Source organism: Dendrobates tinctorius, unplaced genomic scaffold (assembly GCF_039654945.1).
Source record: "Dendrobates tinctorius isolate UK_male_01 unplaced genomic scaffold, ASM3965494v1 ptg000223l, whole genome shotgun sequence".
NCBI lineage: Eukaryota > Metazoa > Chordata > Amphibia > Anura > Dendrobatidae > Dendrobates > Dendrobates tinctorius.
Window position 1 is genome coordinate 4,413,625 of NW_027361890.1, and position 21,230 is coordinate 4,434,854.

The 21,230-nt window shown below is 42.6% G+C and overlaps 1 protein-coding gene across 1 annotated transcript in view; it reads right to left on the reverse strand.

Moving 5' to 3' along the window:
* BPIFB2 (BPI fold containing family B member 2) overlaps window positions 1–21,230 on the reverse strand; it is a 48,450-nt gene that overhangs the window by 16,410 nt on the left and 10,810 nt on the right. Inside the window, exons 4-10 of the mRNA XM_073555260.1 lie at window positions 20,898–21,002; window positions 18,244–18,393; window positions 14,728–14,788; window positions 9,515–9,575; window positions 9,286–9,377; window positions 8,085–8,270; window positions 2,119–2,172 (exon numbers count right to left, since the gene is read on the reverse strand). Coding sequence (XP_073411361.1) covers window positions 2,119–2,172; window positions 8,085–8,270; window positions 9,286–9,377; window positions 9,515–9,575; window positions 14,728–14,788; window positions 18,244–18,393; window positions 20,898–21,002 — 709 coding nt within the window. The remainder of the gene's footprint in view (window positions 1–2,118; window positions 2,173–8,084; window positions 8,271–9,285; window positions 9,378–9,514; window positions 9,576–14,727; window positions 14,789–18,243; window positions 18,394–20,897; window positions 21,003–21,230) is intronic.

A 21,230-nucleotide genomic window follows, 5' to 3' on the forward strand; every position in this document is an offset into this window, starting at 1 on the left:
TTTCCACGTGGATTTGCAGGTAAAACCGCATGTAAAGTGACCTGCGGTTTTCCTGCGGATTTGCCAGTGGTTTTCCCCCGGCGGATTGACACCTGGACAATGGAACAGGTGTCAAACCACAGAAAGAATTGACATGCTGCGGATTTAAAACCACAGCAAATCCGCACGGGAAAAATCTGCAGCATGTGAAATCCCAGTGGCTAACATTGTACTGTACAATGTCTGCGGACCTGCTGAGGATCCATAGGGCCAAATCCGCTGTGGATCCGCAGCAGAATCCACAGCGTGTGCACAGACCCTAACCGGATAGCAAGGGTAGTGGTGTTACAGGCACAACACTCAACCCCTCCTAAAGCTGGACAACCCCATTGCAGAACCGAAAGTTCAATTCCCAGTAATAGCACATTCACAAAAAACACTAAGATAAAACAAAAATATTGCACAATATATTATTTATTAAACAATTTAAGGGACATAATATTCCTTTATAATGGTAAATAGTTGGGGGAGTCATGTATTCCAAAAACCACTGTCGCCAGCGGTTTTTAAAGAGCTCATGTGTATAATATCACTGGTGATCACTGTATTACCTGTACACAGACACTGCATACTAAGTACAGATCTCCTGTGTATAATGGCACTTATGGTGATAATATTATTATTTTTTTTAGCAATTATCAGTATTATTGTATTCAGTCAGCATGTGGTGGAAATATGTGGTCTGGGCATGGTGCGGTGGTATTTGTCCCCTATATGTGCTATTATTCTGTCACTGTGGTGGTAATATGTGGTCTGGACATGGTGTGGCTGTATTTGTTCCTTGTATGTGGTATTATTGGTCGCCATGTAGTGGTAATATGTGGTCTGAGCATGGTGCAGTGGTATTTGTTCCTTGTATGTGCTATTATTCTGTCTCTGTGGTGGTATTATGTGGTCTGGTCATGGTGTGGCTGTATTTGTTCCTTGTATGTGGTATTATAGATCACCATGTGGTGGTAATATGGTGTCTGGTCATGGTGCGATGGTATTTGTCCCTTTGGATGAAATATTATTGGTCATTTTAAATATTGAAAAATAAATAAAAAATATATCTAAATTGTATTGGATATTTTAACAAATGTTTAATAGGTCATAGTAGAGTATGGCCTAGCCAAAAGAGTCTACCTTGTCATGGTGGCAGATTTAAAAAATCTTTTGGCCAAAACAAGAGCTGCTGGCTATGTATGTGATGTGGAGATGGGAACTGTTAATGTGTGATTGGTGAGAAGTGAGTTTTTCTGAGAGAGAGCGGTGGGACTGTGGGCAGTTCGAGGGGTGGTGGACGGGGCTGGGGTGGAGCCTGGGCGGAGTCTCAAGGGGGCTCCAAAAATTTTGCCAGTATGGGGCCCTGAAATTCCTAGTGGCAGCCCTGATGGAAGGCACCATCCATGTAGCATAGACAGCATCTCCAGGATATGGTACCGACCCCGCTCCTGAGCCCACTTCACACACTGGCAACGGACATGTTAAGTACTATAATATCACATGGCAAGAAGGGGTTAAGCATTACATAGGGGTTTTTAAAATGCACAGACATCCCAGGGTTCTCCAGTGTAAAGGTTCTCTTTGTAGCCACTTTCCACACAAGTGAATGATGATTCTGAACAGATGACCACTTAGAAGATTTATAAATGGGTTTACTAAAGCAAATAATCCCTTTAAGCAAGCCTAGGGATTCACTAGATTATAAATTACTTTTTTAAAGTGAATACAGTTTTGACATTTGTAAATACATAGCTGTGACCTTAGGTGATATTCACATGTCCAGTAGTCATCAGAATGGATCCAGTAGAAAAAAGTTATGCGTACACAACTTTTGTGTCTGGCTAAAAGAAACTGATTTCAACTGGATCTGTTTTTTGCATTGAAGTCTATAGAAAAGTGATCAATTAAATAGCCATCTGTTTTGTTTAATTTGAAACTGTTTCGGTATGCAAAACAACATGTGAACATAGCCTTACTCAATTCTCATTGGTGTATAATGTCTGTATTTTAAATCACCTTCTAGAAGGGGCGGATTTAAAAATATGAATATTCATAATAAATATATATGTATATCTGTACAATAAATATATATACCTCGGAGATATAAGATCCCAGGACAGATGTTTTCAGGTAACTACCGACAATCCCCTACAGAAAAATGAACCAAAAATAATTATTGGGTCAAGGCACAGGTAACTTACAAGACGTTATACCAATCAAAATGTACGTTAAACATATATATACTAGCGGAAGAGCCCGGCCATAGTAACTAACTACGGTTAGTTATAACAAATTATAATGATTATATCTATATATAAAGCTGAGTGTAGAGCCCCGCCCATTCCGTATAGTTACATTCACTATAATATCCCACATCATCCCGTCAGCCAGAGTTACCGGACTACTACCCCTAATATCCCGTCAGCCAGAGACACTGGACTACCAGTCCTAATATCCCACATCACCCCATCTGTTAGGTGTCGGGTTCCTGCCACTGCACAGCAGGAATCCAGAGCCTTGCACTCTGCGGTCTCCCATTCTCCTTCAGCCGCAGTGGAGCCTGCTCAGCAGACTTGTCGGTCCCGGCGCTCTGCCCAGACCAGCAGTCTGGGATCGGTTGCTGCTGCCACCTCTGGTTCAGGTATGACAATGCAGCCTGGCCAGCAGCAAAAGACTCCAGAATCTACGCAAGTCCTTCCGTCGCTCCACGGAGCATGCTCATGTGACGATCCTCCATTGGGGATCGAGAGTCACATGCCCAGGTCCTTCTCCAGTTCTGATTGGTCCATCAGGGGGATCTGGAAGGTTCCGGAAGGTCTCGGCTATAAAAAACTTGCATGGCCGCTCGGCCATGCGCTAGTATATACACTCTAGTTGCTATATGTGTGGATGATGACGGATGCATGTACCTGGTGAATGCCTTTTAAGATTCCCCTCCCTTGGATATTATGCATGTGGTTAAGGTATCAATATTAGAGTCAGCGCCAGTCAGTGGCTATGCTATAGGCCACAGTGCACATCAGTCCACAGCACTAGTGTCCGATGGTGTCGCCTACTACTGAGCACTATCGTACCGCGGCAGTCACTGTCGCTCCGCGGCAGTCTGACTCAGTTAGCAGCATTCGCGGTTGCATCGCCGCATGCTCAGTAGGTCTAGAAGGACGCCGGCCCGTGTCCTTGGATACGAGTCCTGTGACCATATACTGAGCGTTCATCTCCCCGAGCTCTGTGAGCTTGAACAGGCTCGGTATTTGTGTTTAGCGGTTCGGTGGCTCTATGAAGCAACAGAGTTCGTCCTGTGCACACCGGGTGATGTTTAACCTGCATGTGTTCCACCATTATACCACCATATTGAGCGTCCGCCATTATCTAGCAGCAGTGTACCACCTCTGCACGGTGGACCCCGGGCTGCGAATGCACCTACTATTATTTTATAATTTGATGCGTTCCGCCAGCCCTAACACCATCAGCCAGAGCCACCGGACAACTACCAGACTACTACCCATAATATCCCACATCGTCCCATCAGCCAGAGCCACCGGACTACTACCACTAATATCCCACATCATCCCATCAGTCAGAGCTACCGGACTACTGCCCATAATATCCCACATCATCCCGTCAGCCAGAGCCACCGGACTACTCCTCCTGATATCCCACATCATCCCATCAGCCAGAGCCACCGGACTACTACCACTAATATCCCACATCATCCCATCAGCCAGAGCTACCGGACTACTGCCCATAATATCCCACATCATCCCGTCAGCTAGAGCCACCGGACTACTCCTCCTAATATCCCACATCATCCCATCAGCCAGAGCTACCGGACTACTACCCATAATGTCCCACATCATTTCGTCAGCCAGAGCCACTGGACTACTACTCCTAATATCCCACATCATCCCATCAGCCAGAGCCACTGGACAACTACCACTAATATCCCACATCATTCCGCCAGCCTGGAGTCAGAACCAGAGCACTGAGTCGAACGGTCCTAACTTCCATACTGGGGATCCCTTTAAGAGAGGCTTGGGGTCAGTACCAAAGCGCAGAGTGGATTTTCCCTCACTTCCGTTCCGAGGATCCCTTTAAGAGGGGACTTGGGTCAGAACCAGGGTGCTGAGTGGATCTGCCCTAACTTCCATATCGGGGATCCCTTTAAGAGAGCCTGGGATCAGAACCAGAGCGCCGAGTGTATTTGCCCTGACTTGCATACCAATGATCACTTTAATAGAAGCCTGGGGTCAGAATCAGAGCGCCGAGGGATTTGCCCTAACTTCCATACAGGAGATTCCTTTAAGAGAGCCTGGGGTCAGTGCCAGAGCATTTGAAGGCAATTGCCCTGACTTCCATACTGGGGATCCCTTTAAGAGAGGCCTGGAGTCAGAATTAAAGCGCTGGATGGAATTGCCCTGACTTCCATACCGGAGAGCCCTTTAAGAAGGGCCTGGGGTCAGTACCAAAGCGCAGAGTGGATTTGCCCTAAATTCCATACCAATGATCCCTTTAAGAGACCCTGGGGTCAGAACCACAGAGCTGAGTAGAACGGTCCTAACTTCCTACCGGGGATCCCTTTAAGAGAGGCCTGGGGTCAAAACCAAAGTGCTGGATGGATTTGCTCTGACTTCCATACCAATGATCCCTTTAAGAGGGTAGATGTGCCTACGGGACGGAGGATGTGTGATGTGTATATAGGCACGGGAGGGGGGGGATTCATTTCTGTCATGTGCTCTCTGCTCCTTTTTGGGGGGCAGACAATGGCTGGGAGCTTATGATCCCAGGGATGCTGGATTTCTCCCACCATATCAGTGTCTGCTGAGGTGTTGTCAAGTGGGAAAACTGTTGGTCATAGCAACCAATCATAGCTCAGCTTCTTTTGAACAGCTCTGGTGAAATGAAAGCTGCTTCGTGATTGGTTTTGATACACACACACATTCATTTTTATATATTTATAAAATATATATATATACAGTGGGGCAAAAAAGTATTTAGTCAGTCAGCAATAGTGCAAGTTCCACCACTTTAAAAGATGAGAGGCGTCTGTAATTTACATCATAGGTAGACCTCAACTATGGGAGACAAACTGAGAAAAAAAAATCCAGAAAATCACATTGTCTGTTTTTTTTTTCATTTTATTTGCATATTATGGTGGAAAATAAGTATTTGGTCAGAAACAAGCAATCAAGATTTCTGGCTCTCACAGACCTGTAACTTCTTCTTTAAGAGTCTCCTCTTTCCTCCACTCATTGCCTGTAGTAATGGCACCTGTTTAAACTTGTTATCAGTATAAAAAGACACCTGTGCACACCCTCAAACAGTCTGACTCCAAATTCCACTATGGTGAAGACCAAAGAGCTGTCAATGGACACCAGAAACAAAATTGTAGCCCTGCACCAGGCTGGGAAGACTGAATCTGCAATAGCCAACCAGCTTGGAGTGAAGAAATCAACTGTGGGAGCAATAATTAGAAAATGGAAGACATACAAGACCACTGATAATCTCCCTCGATCTGGTGCTCCACGCAAAATCCCACCCCGTGGGGTCAGAATGATCACAAGAACGGTGAGCAAAAATCCCAGAACCATGCGGGGGGACCTAGTGAATGAACTGCAGAGAGCTGGGACCAATGTAACAAGGCCTACCATAAGTAACACACTACGCCACCATGGACTCAGATCCTGCAGTGCCAGACGTGTCCCACTGCTTAAGCCTGTACATGTCCGGGCCCATCTGAAGTTTGCTAGAGAGCATTTGGATGATCCAGAGGAGTTTTGGGAGAATGTCCTATGGTCTGATGAAACCAAACTGGAACTGTTTAGTAGAAACACAACTTGTCGTGTTTGGAGGAAAAAGAATACTGAGTTGCATCCATCAAACACCATACCTACTGTAAAGCATGGTGGTGGAAACATCATGCTTTGGGGCTTTCTCTCTGCAAAGGGGCTAGGACGACTGATCCGGGTACATGAAAGAATGAATGGGGCCATGTATCGTGAGATTTTTAGTGCAAACCTCCTTCCATCAGCAAGGGCATTGATGATGAAACATGGCTGGGTCTTTCAACATGACAATGATCCAAAGCACACCGCCAGGGCAACGAAGGAGTGGCTTCGTAAGAAGCATTTCAAGGTCCTGGAGTGGCCTAGCCAGTCTCCAGATCTCAACCCTATAGAAAACCTTTGGAGGGAGTTGAAAGTCCGTGTTGCCAAGCGAAAAGCCAAAAACATCACTGCTCTAGAGGAGATCTGCATGGAGGAATGGGCCAACATAACAAACAACAGTGTGTGGCAACCTTGTGAAGACTTACAGAAAACGTTTGACCTCTGTCATTGCCAACAAAGGATATATCACAAAGTATTGAGATGAAATTTTGTTTCTGACCAAATACTTATTTTCCACCATAATATGCGAATAAAATGAAAAAAAACAGACAATGTGATTTTCTGGATTTTTTTTTCTCAGTTTGTCTCCCATAGTTGAGGTCTACCTATGATGTAAATTACAGAGGCCTCTCATCTTTTTAAGTGGTGGAACTTGCACTATTGCTGACTGACTAAATACTTTTTTGCCCCACTGTATATAATTATATTTTTGTCTTGAACCCAAAATCTAGTTTTCATATTTTTTCTTATGTTGTTTCTAATTACAATATCTGGCTAGGGATTTATGCAGTCATCATCATAGGGCGACTACAATAAAAGGTAACCCTCCTGTTACAAACCTAAAGGCACTTTGTAACACAAGATCCACCACTGACTAAATGCAAAGGGGTCAGCTCAGGTCCGCTTTCCTTCCTTTCCCCCTCTCGTGGGTTCATTATTCACTAGATCATGACTAGTCAGTTCATACTTGTAACTAACTATAAAAATAAGCCTACATGATAATTCATCAAAATTTAGGAATAAGGCTGCGTTCACACGTCGCGTTTTTTTCACAGCGGTTTTTACCGTGCAATTTTGCTGCGAAAAAACAGCATCCCATGCAATCCTATGGGACTTCGCAATGCTGTGCTAATGCTGCGGACTTTCCCGCTGCGGAATCGCATCGCGGAAAAATACGCAGCATGCTCATTATTTTGCGGAATCGCGGCGATTCCGCCCACATAGGAATGCATTGTTCTGCTTACTTTCCGCATGTGGCTGTGCCCACCATGCAAAAAGTAAGCAGAACATTTGCGGATGGTACCCACAGACCGGAGGAGAGGAGATTCTCCTCCGGGCTGTGGGTGCCATATCCCTGTAAAAAATAGAATTAAAATAAAAAAATCGGGTTATATTCACCTTCCGATGTCCCGCGCAGCGTCCCCAGGCTTCAGCGATACACGCGTCAGGTCCGGTTCCCAGTGATGCATTGCAGTGTCCTTTGCTAACGTCGCTGTCTCGCGATGCTATAGCGGTCTCGTGAGACCGCGACGTCATCAACGGTCATTATCGCAATGCATCACTGGGAATGGAAGCTGCCGCGTGTATCGCTGAAGCCTGGGGACGCAGCGCGGGACATCGGAAGGTGAATATAACCCGATTTTTTTTTTTATTACTGTTTTTAACATTAGATCTTTTTACTACTGATGCTGCATAGGCGGCCTCAATAGTAAAAAGTTGGTAACACTAGTCAAACACTATGTTTGACGAGTGTGACCAACCTGTCAATCAGTTCTCCAAGTGATGCTACAGATCGCTTGGAAAACGCTAGCATTCTGCAAGCTAATTACGCTTGCAAATCGCTAGTTTTTCGGTGGGAAAATCGCGGGAATTAAAAAAGGCGATTTTCCTGCAGAATGGAATTCCGGAATTCTTGCTTTAATTTCCGCAGGAATTCTGCTACGTGTGAACCCAGCCTTAAGGTAGAGGAAGTCAATAATATGAAAAGGCTAAATAACTTTTTTGGCATGTTTATGTTCTTTAAATTATATGTGTGACCATCCCCTCCTTACCCCAACCATTTTTTGTTGGGGCTGAGTTATTAAGCAGGTATAAACTTAAAGTATTTTTAAGCTGTACGTCCCATACATAAAACAGACTTAGGTAACTGATATAAAGATTTTTATCAGCACTTACCGAGGCAGATGAAATTTCGAAATTGAATCCTTCTGAGGTCTGAAACGCTGTAAACAGAGACATGAAGAAGTCTTGTGAAAAGCCCATGTTGACCATTGAGTTCTGGTCTCCAGCTCCAGGTGGCAGTGTGAATTCATTCTCTCCGGTTGGGAGGTCAACAACTTTCTCATGCACGGTGTATTCCACCTAATAAAACAACAAATGAATATACAAATGTAGAAATGGACATTATATTTATATTTTTCTTTACCTTAATTTTTATTTCTAATGTTAGCTCATATATTATATTACTGAATGTATTGACCATGGTTGAATTGGCCTACCAGACGATTCTCATTTGAGCCTAGGTTCCGACAGAGTAATGTACTGTAAGGTTCAACAGAAGACAACCCCACTGTATGCTAACTCTGGAGCCAATCACTTGCCATTAGAGTATATTTTTTACCGGTTTAAATTACCGATAACTCATTAGACCATAATTGATGATGTGTGCACAATAAATTTATGAAGCAATAAAAGCGGCTTCATAATGATTCCTAAAATCATTTACTTTGGTGAGCCCAAAAAAAGGACCCCAATCCAACATAGCTAGTGGCAGAGGAAGATAAATTCCGGTTGTCCTAAGGTGGTCTACTGGATTTTGTGAATTTTGGGGTTATTGCTTGGGTCAATTCTAGCTTCAGAGATGGCTATATAAAAGTGAGATCGCCAGTACTGTAGGAAGGAGATATCCACCCTTAGATTAGGACATTTTCCATTGATAATTAGAGCATGGACATATCACACTAAGACAACAGTATATGGCTTTGTTGTGGTGACTCAATATTGAATTGATAATGATTTTGGAAATATATTATTGGATTAGAATGACATAAAAACATAAAAACAAGCAGGTATCAGTGCCATCCATTCCATGTGTTTACATCAGCAGCACTATAAGTGTGTAATATATGACCCCATCATTGTCGGGTGCCGTACATGATGATGTCAAGGCTGTGAATAATAACCGGCTATTGTGGTGACATGCTCTTGGACAACACTTCATTGTGCTGCTGATGAAAACAAGACCAAGTGGGAAATGGTGACCGAAAATACATGGGATTTATATTACATTCTGTTGCTGTTAGTAGGAAAAGTCTTTAATTCAAAAACTGGCAAAAATTTAAATCACATTATATCTTGTGAAGTAACATCAGCTTACATTCATATCCATGTCCATATAGTCATTGTTCACTACAGGTGGGGAGGGCATCATGTATTGCATGCCAAGGTCATTGCCAATAGTCTTTGCACCTTAAGAGATAGAATTCAAGGGCAATGTATTAGTCACCCAAGTGGGGATGCAGTTTTTCATCACTGTATTTGGATGACTCTGTTGGTGGTTTAATAAAATCTTTTTGTACTGTTCCCTCCCATACAGTGCTACTCACCTACAAGCAGCCCAAGATCGGCATTCAAGCCCAGGAATACATTTGAAACAGTTAAACAAAGCTGTGCAGAAATAAAAGGAAATATATGATTATCATGTCATAGGTAAATTGTCTTTTCAGAGAGGAAGAGGGCTAGAACTCTTGTGCCACCTATTGGAAGTAGGACACAGCTCATTAAAGGGTCAACATTGAGTTTTAGGATTGCTACCTCCAATAGGTGGCACTAGAGTTCTAGTCATCTTCCTCTCCGAAGAGACAGTTTGCATAATTAAGGAGTATTGCGTCTTTAAGTCTCCTCATCTCGGCATGCTTAGCATGTCAATCTCTGCAAGGAGAAACTATACTTATTAGATATCATGAACTAGATAAAATGACTGGATTAGTTACAAAAACAAATTTAGAATATAATTTTATAGCTCTACATATTCTGCTTTGCAGTTTGTTAAAGAGAATGGGTCTGATTCATTACCGCTTTTATGCCAGACACCTGGTGTAAAAGCTTTGAAAAGCCACAAAATGTTTGGGCAATGCAGAGTAGGAGCTTGGGAGGAACCGGGACAGGACGTGGTCACTCCCCCTGTGATTCATTATAAATGGCGGCATTTTGTATGCCAAAACTAATATTCCAGTCTATTGTTCCTGGCGTAGCGCATGGAAGCATGTTCCACTCAAAAGATGCATAGAATTCATTGATTGGCTTTTTCCTCTTAATTAATTCAGTGTTTTGCACTCTAGTAAGACTGGCATAGCATGAACAAGCACTAGACCAGTTTTAATGAATTTTCCCCATTGTATAAGAAGAAAAGACCTATTATTTAATCATTTTATTATGTTAAACATGTTTTTAAAGAATTGTTGCTGTTTTTTTATTTTTATTATCATTCTATTAAAAATAAAACTGTAATCTTTCCCTTTTGGCTAATAATTAGCAGACACTTCCTTGTTGTGAGTTCATTTTCCCCTTCACCTTTGATGTTTGATGAACTCCCTCTGCTGGTGAAGAGAGGTAGTGAAATTGATTGGGATGGGAAGAACCTGTTATCTGAACAGGCGGAGTGTGATTGGACATCTGGAATTTCTGAGTGGATATAAGGCAGCTGACGCCCTGCAGGGTTTGCTGGTAATCTCCCCAGTCGCATGATGTTCCTGACTATTTGGCTGATTTTTATGATGTATTTAGTGAGAATGAGTCTGCGTCTTTGCCTCCTCATAGGAGTTATCACTGTGCAATTGAGCTGAGCCCTGGGTGTAAATTTCCTAAGGGTCGACTTTTCAATTTATCTGTACCCGAGCACGAGGCTATGCGTTCCTACATTAAGGAGTCATTGGAGAAGGGTCATATTAGACCATCCTCTTCACCCTTAGGTGCTGGGTTTTTTTTTGTGGCCAAGAAAGATGGTTCATTAAGGCCTTGTATTATCGTTCCCTCAACAAAATTACTGTTAAATATCAGTAACCGTTACCCCTGATTTCTGATCTATTCTCCAGAGTTAAAGCTGGTTTACCAAGCTTGACCTCAGGGGGGCGTATAATCTTATTCGCATTAAGCAGGGGGATGAATGGAAGACGGCATTTAATACTCCGGAGGGACATTTTGAGTACCTGGTGATGCCTTTTGGGCTCACTAATGCCCCTTCTGTCTTCCAGTGCTTCATGAATGATATTTTCCAAGATTTTGTGGATAAATTTTTGATCATCTATCTGGATGATATTTTGATCTTTTCCAAGGATTGGGACTCTCATGTGGAACATGTTCGGACTGTGTTCCGGATTTTGAGGGAGAATTCCCTGTATGTCAAGGGATCGCAATGCCTTTTTGGTGTACAGAGGATTTCATTTTTGAGATTTATTTTGTCTCCGTCTATTATTGAAATGGACCCGGCCAAGGTACAGGCCATTTATGATTGGGTTTAGCCCAGTTCTTTGAAGGCCCTAAAGAAGTTTTTGAGTTTTGCTAATTTTTATCGTAAATTTATAGCTAATTTTTCTGGTATTGCCAAACCATTGACTAATTTGACTAAGAAGGGTGCTGATGTGCTGAATTGGTCTCCGGAGGCTATTTCTTCCTTTCAGGAGCTGAAGCGAAGGTTCACTTCTGCCTCGGTTTTGCAGCAACCTGATGTCTCACTCCCGTTTCAGGTAGAGGTGGACGCTTCTGAGGTTGGTGCAGGAGCTGTTTTGTCCCAAAAAGATCCTGTAACATCTAAAATGAATCCCTGTGCTTTCTTTTCCCGAAAGTTCTCCCCATCCGAACGTAACTGATGTGGGGAATCGGGAACTGTTAGCTATGAAATGGGCATTTGAGGAGTGGAGACATTGGTTGGAGGGAGCTAAACATCAAGTTGTGGACCTTACTGACCACAAGAATTTGATTTGCCTGGAGTCGGCCAAACGCTTGAATCCTAGACAGGCTAGGTGGGCCTTGTTTTTCACACGTTTTGATTTTGTGGTCTCTTTTCTTCCGGGCACTAAGAATGTCAAGGCAGACGCCCTCTCTAGGAGTTTCTTTGCTGATTCTCCTATTGTGACCAAGCCTGCTACCATCTTAGGTGAGGGGGTAGTTCTTTCTGCCATCTCGCCCGATTTGAGACGTGCTCTGGAAGAGTTTCAGGAGGACAAACCTGAGTGTTGTCTCATTGGAAAATTGTATGTTCCTGACCAGTGGAGGAAGAGAGTGATGTCTGAGGTTTATTGCTCCACATTGGCTGGTCATTTTTGGTACTAGAGATTTGGTGAGTCGGTCTTTTTGGTGGCCCTCCTTGTCTCGTGATGTCAGGAATTCTGTGCAGTCCTGTGGGACTTGCTCCCGGTCTAAACCTTGCTCTCGCTCTAGTGGGTTGTTGATGCCTTTGCCGGTGCCTAGGAGGTCATGGACCCATATTTCAATGGATTTTATCTTTGATATGCCTGTCTCAGAGAATGACTGTTATTTGGGTGATTTGTGATAGATTCTCTAAGAAGGTCCATCTTGTACCACTCCCTAAGTTGCCATCTTCCTCAGAGTTGGTGCCCTTGTTTTTGCAACAGGTGGTTCGCTTGCACGGGATTCCTGAGAACATTGTATCTGACAGAGGAGTTCAGTTTGTTTCTAGATTTTGGAGGACTTTCTGTCCCAAGCTGGGAATTCAGTTGTCCTTCTCCTCTGCGTTTCACCCTCAGACCAATGGGCAGACAGAGAGAACAAACCAGACTTTGGAGTCGTATTTGAGATCTTTTATTTCTGCTGATCAGGATGATTGGGTTTCATTTTTGCCCTTGGCCGAATTTGCTTTAAATAATAGAGCTAGTTCTGCCACTTTGATGTCACCTTTTTTTGTAACTTTGGGTTTCATCTCGATTCTCTTCAGGGCAGGTGGAGTCTTCTGCCTGCCCAGGTGTTGACACTGTGGTGGAGAGAATGCACCAGATCTGGGACCAAGTGGTGGATAAGTTGTCTCTCTCCCAGGAAAAGGCCCAGCGGTTTTCCAACCGGCATAGGACCATTGGTCCCCAGTTTAAGGTGGGTGATATGGTTTGGTTGTCATCAAAGAATATCTCTATGAAGGTGGCTTCTCCAAAGTTTAAACCTAGATTTATTGGACCTTACAAGATTTTGGAGATTCTTAATCCGGTCTCTTTTCGGTTGGCTCTTCCGGTTACATTCAAGATCCATAACGTGTTTCATAAGTCTCTGTTAAAGAGGTTTGTTGAGCCAGTAGTTCCTGTGGTGGCACCTCCTGACCCTGTATTGGTTGAAGGTAATGTGGAATATGAGGTTGAGAAGATACTGGATTCTCGTCTGGCTAGACGGAGACTCCAGTATTTGGTTAAATGGAAGGGTTATGGCCAGGAGGATAATTCTTGGGTCCCTGCATACGAAATTCATGCTGAAAGATTGGTTCATGCTTTTCATCTGGCCCATCCTGATCGCCCTGGTGGTGTGGATGAGGGTTCGGTGACCCCTCCTCAAGGGGGAGGTACTGTTGTGAGTTCATTTTCCCCTTTACCTTTGATGTCTGATGAACTCCCTCTGCTGGTGAAGAGAGGTAGTGAAATTGATTGGGATGGGAAGAACCTGTTATCTGAACAAGCGGAGTGTGATTGGACATCTGGAATTTCTGAGTGAATATAAGGCAGCCGACGCCCTGCAGGGTTTGCTGGTGATCCTTTCTGCTCTGAGCTCTGGCATCCAATTTTAGTTCCTGTCTACTAAAAGCTAAGTTTTTTACCCTGCTATTATTCCATGAGATTTTGTCTGGTTTCCTTAGTGTTTGTATTCAGCCAGTCCTGGTTGGGACTGGCTGAATTCCATTTTTGTCTCTGATCAGTTAATCTCTTTGCTCTGTTTTCAGAATATACCTGAGTGCTGATATAGTGATTTTGAAGTCTAGCGACTTCAGGGCCTTTTTTCCTATCAGATGGTTGGGACATTTTTGTAGGGTTTTTTGCGGATTGCAGCCAGCATCTTTTCTGTCCTGTCCTATCTAGTTAGTTGGGCCCCATCGTTTGCTCAGCCTGTCTTTCTGTCTGTGTTTGTGTTTTCATCTGTTTTTCACCGACAATACATGTTGGGGGCTGTCTATTGCTTTGGGGTCTGCTCTGGGGCAGTTTAGATTTCCCCTTTCCTTCTTTAGGCTTATGTAGTTCTCCGGCTGTGACGAGGGGTCTAGGGCACTGTAGGAACCCCCCACGGCTACTGTTAGTTGTGGTGAATAGGATCAGTGGTCTGCAATCCGATAGCTACCAACCTCTCCGGTTTTCTGGACTTAGCTTGTATTTTTGTTTTCTCCTCCTCCGGTGACTCATTCATAACACTTCCTGCTCTGTAGAGATCACTTCTCAGCAGTCATTTCATTATCATGATAAGCAGGTTTTCATTGAAAGTTGACACTTATTCACGGAAAGTATTTCATACCCAACCTTTCCTCATCCCCTTCCCTGCACAGTGACCTCTGCGCAGAGCACAGAGCATGCATAGAATTCAGTGTTCATCTTCAGTGTATTGTTTCCTATGGTCCATGTGTCTGTTGTAAATTATATCTCTGAATTCTTTTAACAGGAGTTCAGGTAAGATGCCATTTATCATAATCATGTACAATAAAATAGAAAAAAAACTACAATAAAAAGTAGATAAAAAAAAATTAACAGCATATGGTTTAAAAAACTACATTCCTTTCAAATACATGTAGATTTTTAAAGGCAAGAAATTAAAACAGACTGTAATCTGCACTTACCCTGTCACTTAGAATGGCTTGTATGTGTCCTTTAATTGTGTCAACTATTCCTGGAATTAAACTAGGGAAAAGAAAATTAATTAGATACATACCATAAAGAAAGATGCATAAGTTAAAAAAAGACATAGGTCTATCAAGTTCAACTTTTCATAATTAATTATAATTTATTTATCATTACTAGATTATTTATAACCCACAATGCCATTTTTTATCAGAAAAACTTCTAACACTTTTTTAAATGCTGGTATAGTGTCTGCCATTACTACCTCTTGTGGTCGAGCATTCCACAGTCTGACTGCTGTAACTGTAAAGAACCCTTTCCAATTTAGATGCTGGAATCCCCTTTGCTCCATATGTAATCAATATCCACTGGTCCTTTGCTAAGTCCGTGGAAGAAATAAAAGATCTACCAGTTCTTTCTATTATGTTGTACAATACTTATAGTAAAAATCAATTATTCCCATATCAATGTTCTCCTGACAACAATATATGTATGAATTCAATTTCCACATTCTGAAAGCAGGAAAAATAGAAAGCAGTATCTGACCTAGGTGGTTTACTACAGTGCGTAAGTGTCTGTATAAAGAGTGAGGTCGCGTGATGGTGTTGGAGTTTGAAAAACAATCAGTGAGAGTGGATACATGGCAGACAACATTAGTGCCAGTGTAAGAAGATAGACCGGACCTCGGGTACCTGCATGCTGGGTGCGGAACTAGAAGGGCTGCATCCTCTGCTCCCGGAGGGAAGCCTGAGTGGAGCGGACCTCCCTCTGCTGCATAAGAGATGCCTGAGAGAGACGGAGCTTCCTGCTGACAGGAGGGGGTGGGGAGAAGCAGAAAAGGGCACGCAGCAGCTGGCACATAAAAGGAGAAAGCGATCCAAAAGAGACAGTCTGGCACCGGCGAAGTGCAGAGGGCAGCACGTAGAGCGGCGCGCTCTGCTTCCCTCACCAGAGTGTTCCGGGGCAATGACAGACAGTGCTGCACCCAATGAGAGATAGAGACAAGTACCGCTGTGCAGAGAGTGCAGAGCCGTGTGGCGCCGAGCTTGAGACTGCAGAGCCGTGTGCATCCGAACCAGAGAATACGGAGCTGTGCAGAGCCGTGTACACAGAGCAGTGCCATGCAGACCAGCATCCGCCATCGACCGCCGTCAACAGCTGGGAGCAGGGAGAGCGGGACGAACAGTGTGTGGCCATCGACTGCCAGAGAACCGGAGACTGTGCCTTACGTGACCGTGAGTACCGCATACGTGCTGCACAAAAGAGACCGCATACCAGACTAACACTTGCGCCCTCACTGGGCTAGTAGATAGTTGCCCTGACATTTTTTATCAGATGTTACTAGTGGAGAGAGTGGAGGAGCCACGTTGAGCTCATACAGGACTGTGGCCCGTGTCGTTAATTAGCCATGATAATATATGGACAAGGGGCAGTGGAAGGTACCAGAGACCGACCACTATTACCAGAAGACGGGGGGTATTGTTGCTTCGTTGAACCCCATCAACCGGCATCGTTGCCGGCACCATCGAGTTCGCAGCAGGAGCTGCAAGTTCCGAATTGCCGCTATTTGTAGCGTTGTGCTTTACTGTAACTTTACTGTGCCACCATTTCTAATGTTTAACCTTTTATCTCCCTGCGTGGAGTATTAACATGTAAATAAACCTCTTAACCCCTGCTCTGCCTGCGTCCCATCACTGCATCCCGCTTGATATTTTACACCAGCACCACATCTACATGGACTAAGATGGCGCTGTGCATGGTGCGGCAATGAAGGCGCTACTGCAATTTCTGTTATTTGGTTTGGGGTTTTTAGATCAGATCAGATTACTGTTCATGGAGAGACCATCAATGTTATACCCCAGAACTCGTGCACATCCCGAAACTCCTCAGCGTCTTGTAGTATCTTTTTTATGTAAATTTACAACAGTCCAATTGGGCAACCTTTTATTTCTGTTAGAGCAAAGTCAGACGACCATATCAACCGAACCAAAATTAAAGAGAGGATCTCTAATGTGAAGAATCCAGAGTCCTCAGACCGTGCTGAAGAGTAGTATATAACCTCAAGATCCAAATAAAGAATAAGGGGATTGGAATGAATCAATATAAATTTTATTGCGCGCACTAAATAACAGACAAAAATATTGAAATACTCAGGTGTGGTGTAAATACCAGCTAAAAGAGCCAGTGCTGACCAAGCTTATAGATGACAGGTAATGCACCAGAAAGAGAAACATGTGTCTCACATTGCATGTCTGCATGGGGTAGATAAAAAAATAGATATTGTCCGCAAGATGTTAGTCAGTTGTCAAACCTTTAGGTCTGAAAAAAATCTTTTTTTTTAGATTAATAGGCAGAGCTTAAAAGGTTAGATTGCTATCTCCGCATAGTTGCAGGCTTAGGATTTAGACAATTGCGGACAAAAGGGCCTCTGGTGAATAATGTGTCAGTGAAAACAAATATGATGAATAATTACCTTGAGATATTGTGAATGCCACATGCAGCGGTGCCGGTGAGACACCCATGTGGACGTGCAACATGACACACGTGTAATTTAGTGTGTGCAATAAAATTTATATAGATTCATTACAAATCCCCTTATTCTTTATTTGGATCTTGAGGTTATATACTCCTCTTCAGCATGGTCTGAGGACTCTGCTTGGATTCTTCACATTAGAGATCCTCTTTAATTTTGGTTCGGTTGTTTAGGCTTAGGGGTGTGTCCCGTTTGGCCACATGCACAATGTTTATAGGTTCATAGACGACCATATCAACCGGTCTGAGATTGGAATCCAATGCACAGACTGGGCCGTGGGGCTCCCCACCCGAGCGCGATAGTTTCATATAATTTGATATCTTGCTGTCGTGTCGGGAAACCCGTTGGCCAGTCCACACATTGCAATCCGATCTTATATGGTTGTCTGACTGCGCCCTTATTACCAGAGAATCAATTGAGGACTGTGTTCCAGATTGGTACTTCTGTTTGTTATATTAATGGGAAACTTTCAGGTGATTCTTTTTTTTAATTTAAACTGAGTACTTCCTTCCAATTGCCGCTGCCCACTGACTCAGGAACAGTTGTTTTTTGTTATTTTTTTTCTGTGCCCCTCCATTCCAAAGTTAAGCCCCCGGTATAAAAAATGCAAATTTTCTTGTCATTCAACTGGGCGTATAACACAGAATTTCATTCACAGAGAAGAAAAAGCAAACATTCACAGAGAAGTTCTGTGATATACGCCCAGTTGGTTAAAAGGAAAATTTGCTTGTTTATTACTGGCCTAACTTTGGAACAGAGGGGCATAGAGAAAAAGAAAAACTTACAGAATCAACGCAACAGTACCAATTGGAGAAGGTACTCATCTAAAATTAAAAAATCCAGTCAAAGGTCCTCTTTAAACAGTCAACATAGAGGAAAAAATATTGCGTCTGATCCTGTTCGCCGACTCTACTGCCCTTATCTCACATAGCCCAGAGTATTATGAAAAATTTGTCTTAAGGCTATGGTGTCTGTCTTTTACCGTACTCCTCCTGTAGTGATCTGTATGCCTCCTAATAAAGACTTGCAAGCAGAAACTTCAAGAATAGGGAATCCTTTGGCTGTCCTCATGACCTTCAGTTCTGCGATTACTCCAGCTCCTGCATTGATAGTGATTTCTCCAACAATGACTCTGGTAAAATGAAAAAGAAAAGAACATAACTAAGTGTAGCACAATATTAGAAGTGAACGCGGATAATGTAAGGCATATACTTAGGTGTTTTGTACTTTTTATTATAAACTTTTAGGAGATGGCTGCCAGCTTAATGAATTTGTAAAATGCCTACAGTAGATGAGGTTTGTCACTGTACAGATGTGTTATGCCCATAAAGCATGCCCAACCTTTTACCACATAAGAAATCATACATATTACTAAGAGACTTGAGAGCTGTGACTCCATCAATTGCTCCCCACCCCAAATACTCCTCTAGAACTACACGAAGAGACAAGGAGACACGTTGGCCTACATCTAAAGATCCATGGTTAGTAATGATGAGCGAGTATACTCGTTGCTCGGGTGGTCTCCAAGTATTTTGGCGTGCTCGGAGATTTAGTTTTTGTTGCCGTAGCTGCATGATTTGCGGCTGCCGGACAGCCTGAATATATGTGAGGAATGCCTGTTTTTAGGAATTCCCCTCATGTATTCAGGCTGTCCAGCAGCCACAAATCATGCAGCTACGGCGACAAAAACTAAATCTCCGAGAACGCCAAAATACTTGGAGTCCACCCAAGGAGCGAGTACACTCATTCATCACTAGTGGTTAGTTCTCCAAAAAGCTTGGAAGAACCTCCGTATGTATGTATAGAAATATATACAGTGTGGGCCATTTATATGGATACACCTAAAAAAAATGGGAATGGTTGGTGATATCAACGTCCTGTTTGAGGAACATCAGTGTATGGGAGGGGGAAAACTTTTCAAGATGGGTGGTGATCATGGCGGCCATTTTGAAGTTGGCCATTTTGGATCCAACTTTATTTTTTTCCAATGGGAAGAGGGTCATGTAACACATCAAACTTATTGACAATTTCACAAGAAAAATAATGATGTACTTGGTTTTAACGTAACTTTATTCTTTCATGAGTTATTTACAAGTTTCTCTTTGTTTAGAGCCATTGACATGTCGCAGAGGTTAACACATGAGGAGTGGATAGAAATTGTGTTGATGTCTGGTGAACGCAGTACCTGGGTCATTGCAGCAGATTTCAATGCAAGACACGCTACGCAAGAAAACTGTCACTATTTCTATTTTATTTAGGTGTACCCATATAAATGGCCCACCCAAAAAAGTTTGCCACATCACTGAACATAATGTTCTGTTAAACTGAGGGTCCTGTTCAAAATTTTGTTTTGCCCATTCTGCACATTCAGCTCACCGATCTGGGTCAAAAACCATTCCCATTTTATTTAGGTGTATCCATATTAATGGCCCACCCTGTGTGTGTGTGTATATATATATATATATATATATATATATATATATATATACTGTATATATGTATGTATGCATAAAAAACAGGAAGCACACTGTAAAAATATTTTTAAAAAAAAGGCGACAAACTTTTAATTTGCCATGTGTGCACAAAAAGCAATGTTTCAGCTCCAAAGAGCTTGACAAGGCACTGTAGAATCTTCACAACATGCAGTGTGTGAGCTGCGAGGATTCACAAGTCTGCAGTCAGCCACATAGAGTGACTGCAGACTTGTACCCTAAGGCAGGATAACTTCTTTAGATCTGATTTTGCAATTGAAAGGGACATTTTTTTACTTAGAAACTACAAAGATTGTAAAATGTTATATTAAAAAGGCTTCTCTCCTGTACAGTAAAAACATGAACAATCTGTGAATATGCTTTAATCAAGTGCTCTGCTTGCTGAGATGAAATAGAAACATTCTTATTCATCAGAAGCTGAATTATGATGATGTTCTCTTCACTTAGGCAATGTTCACTTCTCCTTATCTGTTGGAGGAATATGTGGGGAGGTTTTCAACACATACAACAAACTTCTAACACATTTGTAGGCCTCCATGTCACCAGATTGTTTCAAAAGAGCGTCCTTTTTCCTTTTGCAAGATTAGTATCCTTTGGCTTACATCTTTTTGCAGTTTATTGGAAAGCATGGGCTTCTATGCTGTGCTTTGCAGAGGGACATCGTATAAAAGTATTTTATAGGTTACCTATCCCTGTACAGTGGAATACATCACAACTCTCCATTGAAGGCATTTATATCTTCTACATAGGCTCAATATAAAATGTGGACTTAGCTTAGGTGCCCAGTTTATTACAGGAGACGACTGCATTGTGTGTATATACTGAGTGATTCGATACAACCATATGGCCCTCAGATCAGAAAAGGTAATGCATCCCTGATTAAAATGTAAATGTAATATTAAACACAAGGGGGCGCAATTGCATCACATTTTTTACATGGAAACCTTGCTGTAATAGACAGGGTCCTTACACTCTGCATTTCATACAATGTAGCAGGACATCCATTTCTTACATATTGGGTTTCATCTCCTTGTTGGTTCTGATCAAGACAAAACATTTTGTATTCTCGCGCTTTCTTGGTGTATTACAGCATTGTATAGAACAGCAACATGATTTTTATCACTAGTGCATCTTAGCTACTTACAGTTTTGCACTGATGTGTAGATTGGTGTCTACGGAAACTTGTACTCCAGTATGTGGCATAAACTTCACATTGATTTCTGGAAGCTGGACTTTATGTATTTTTATCCTGTATTTGTATGAGAAATTATAAAATAAATAACTTTGCACTTTTTTAGGACTTTTAGAGATGCTATGTTTTTGTAAATCACAGCATGGAGACTTGTTATATGGTTGCAGTTTACACCCAGTGTAACATTATGAGCAAAAGTGATACACAGTGTTATGCCCAGAAGAAGGTTACTTTTATGCAGGATATATCTTTAGAGGGAATCTGTCATGCCCACAAATAGAATCA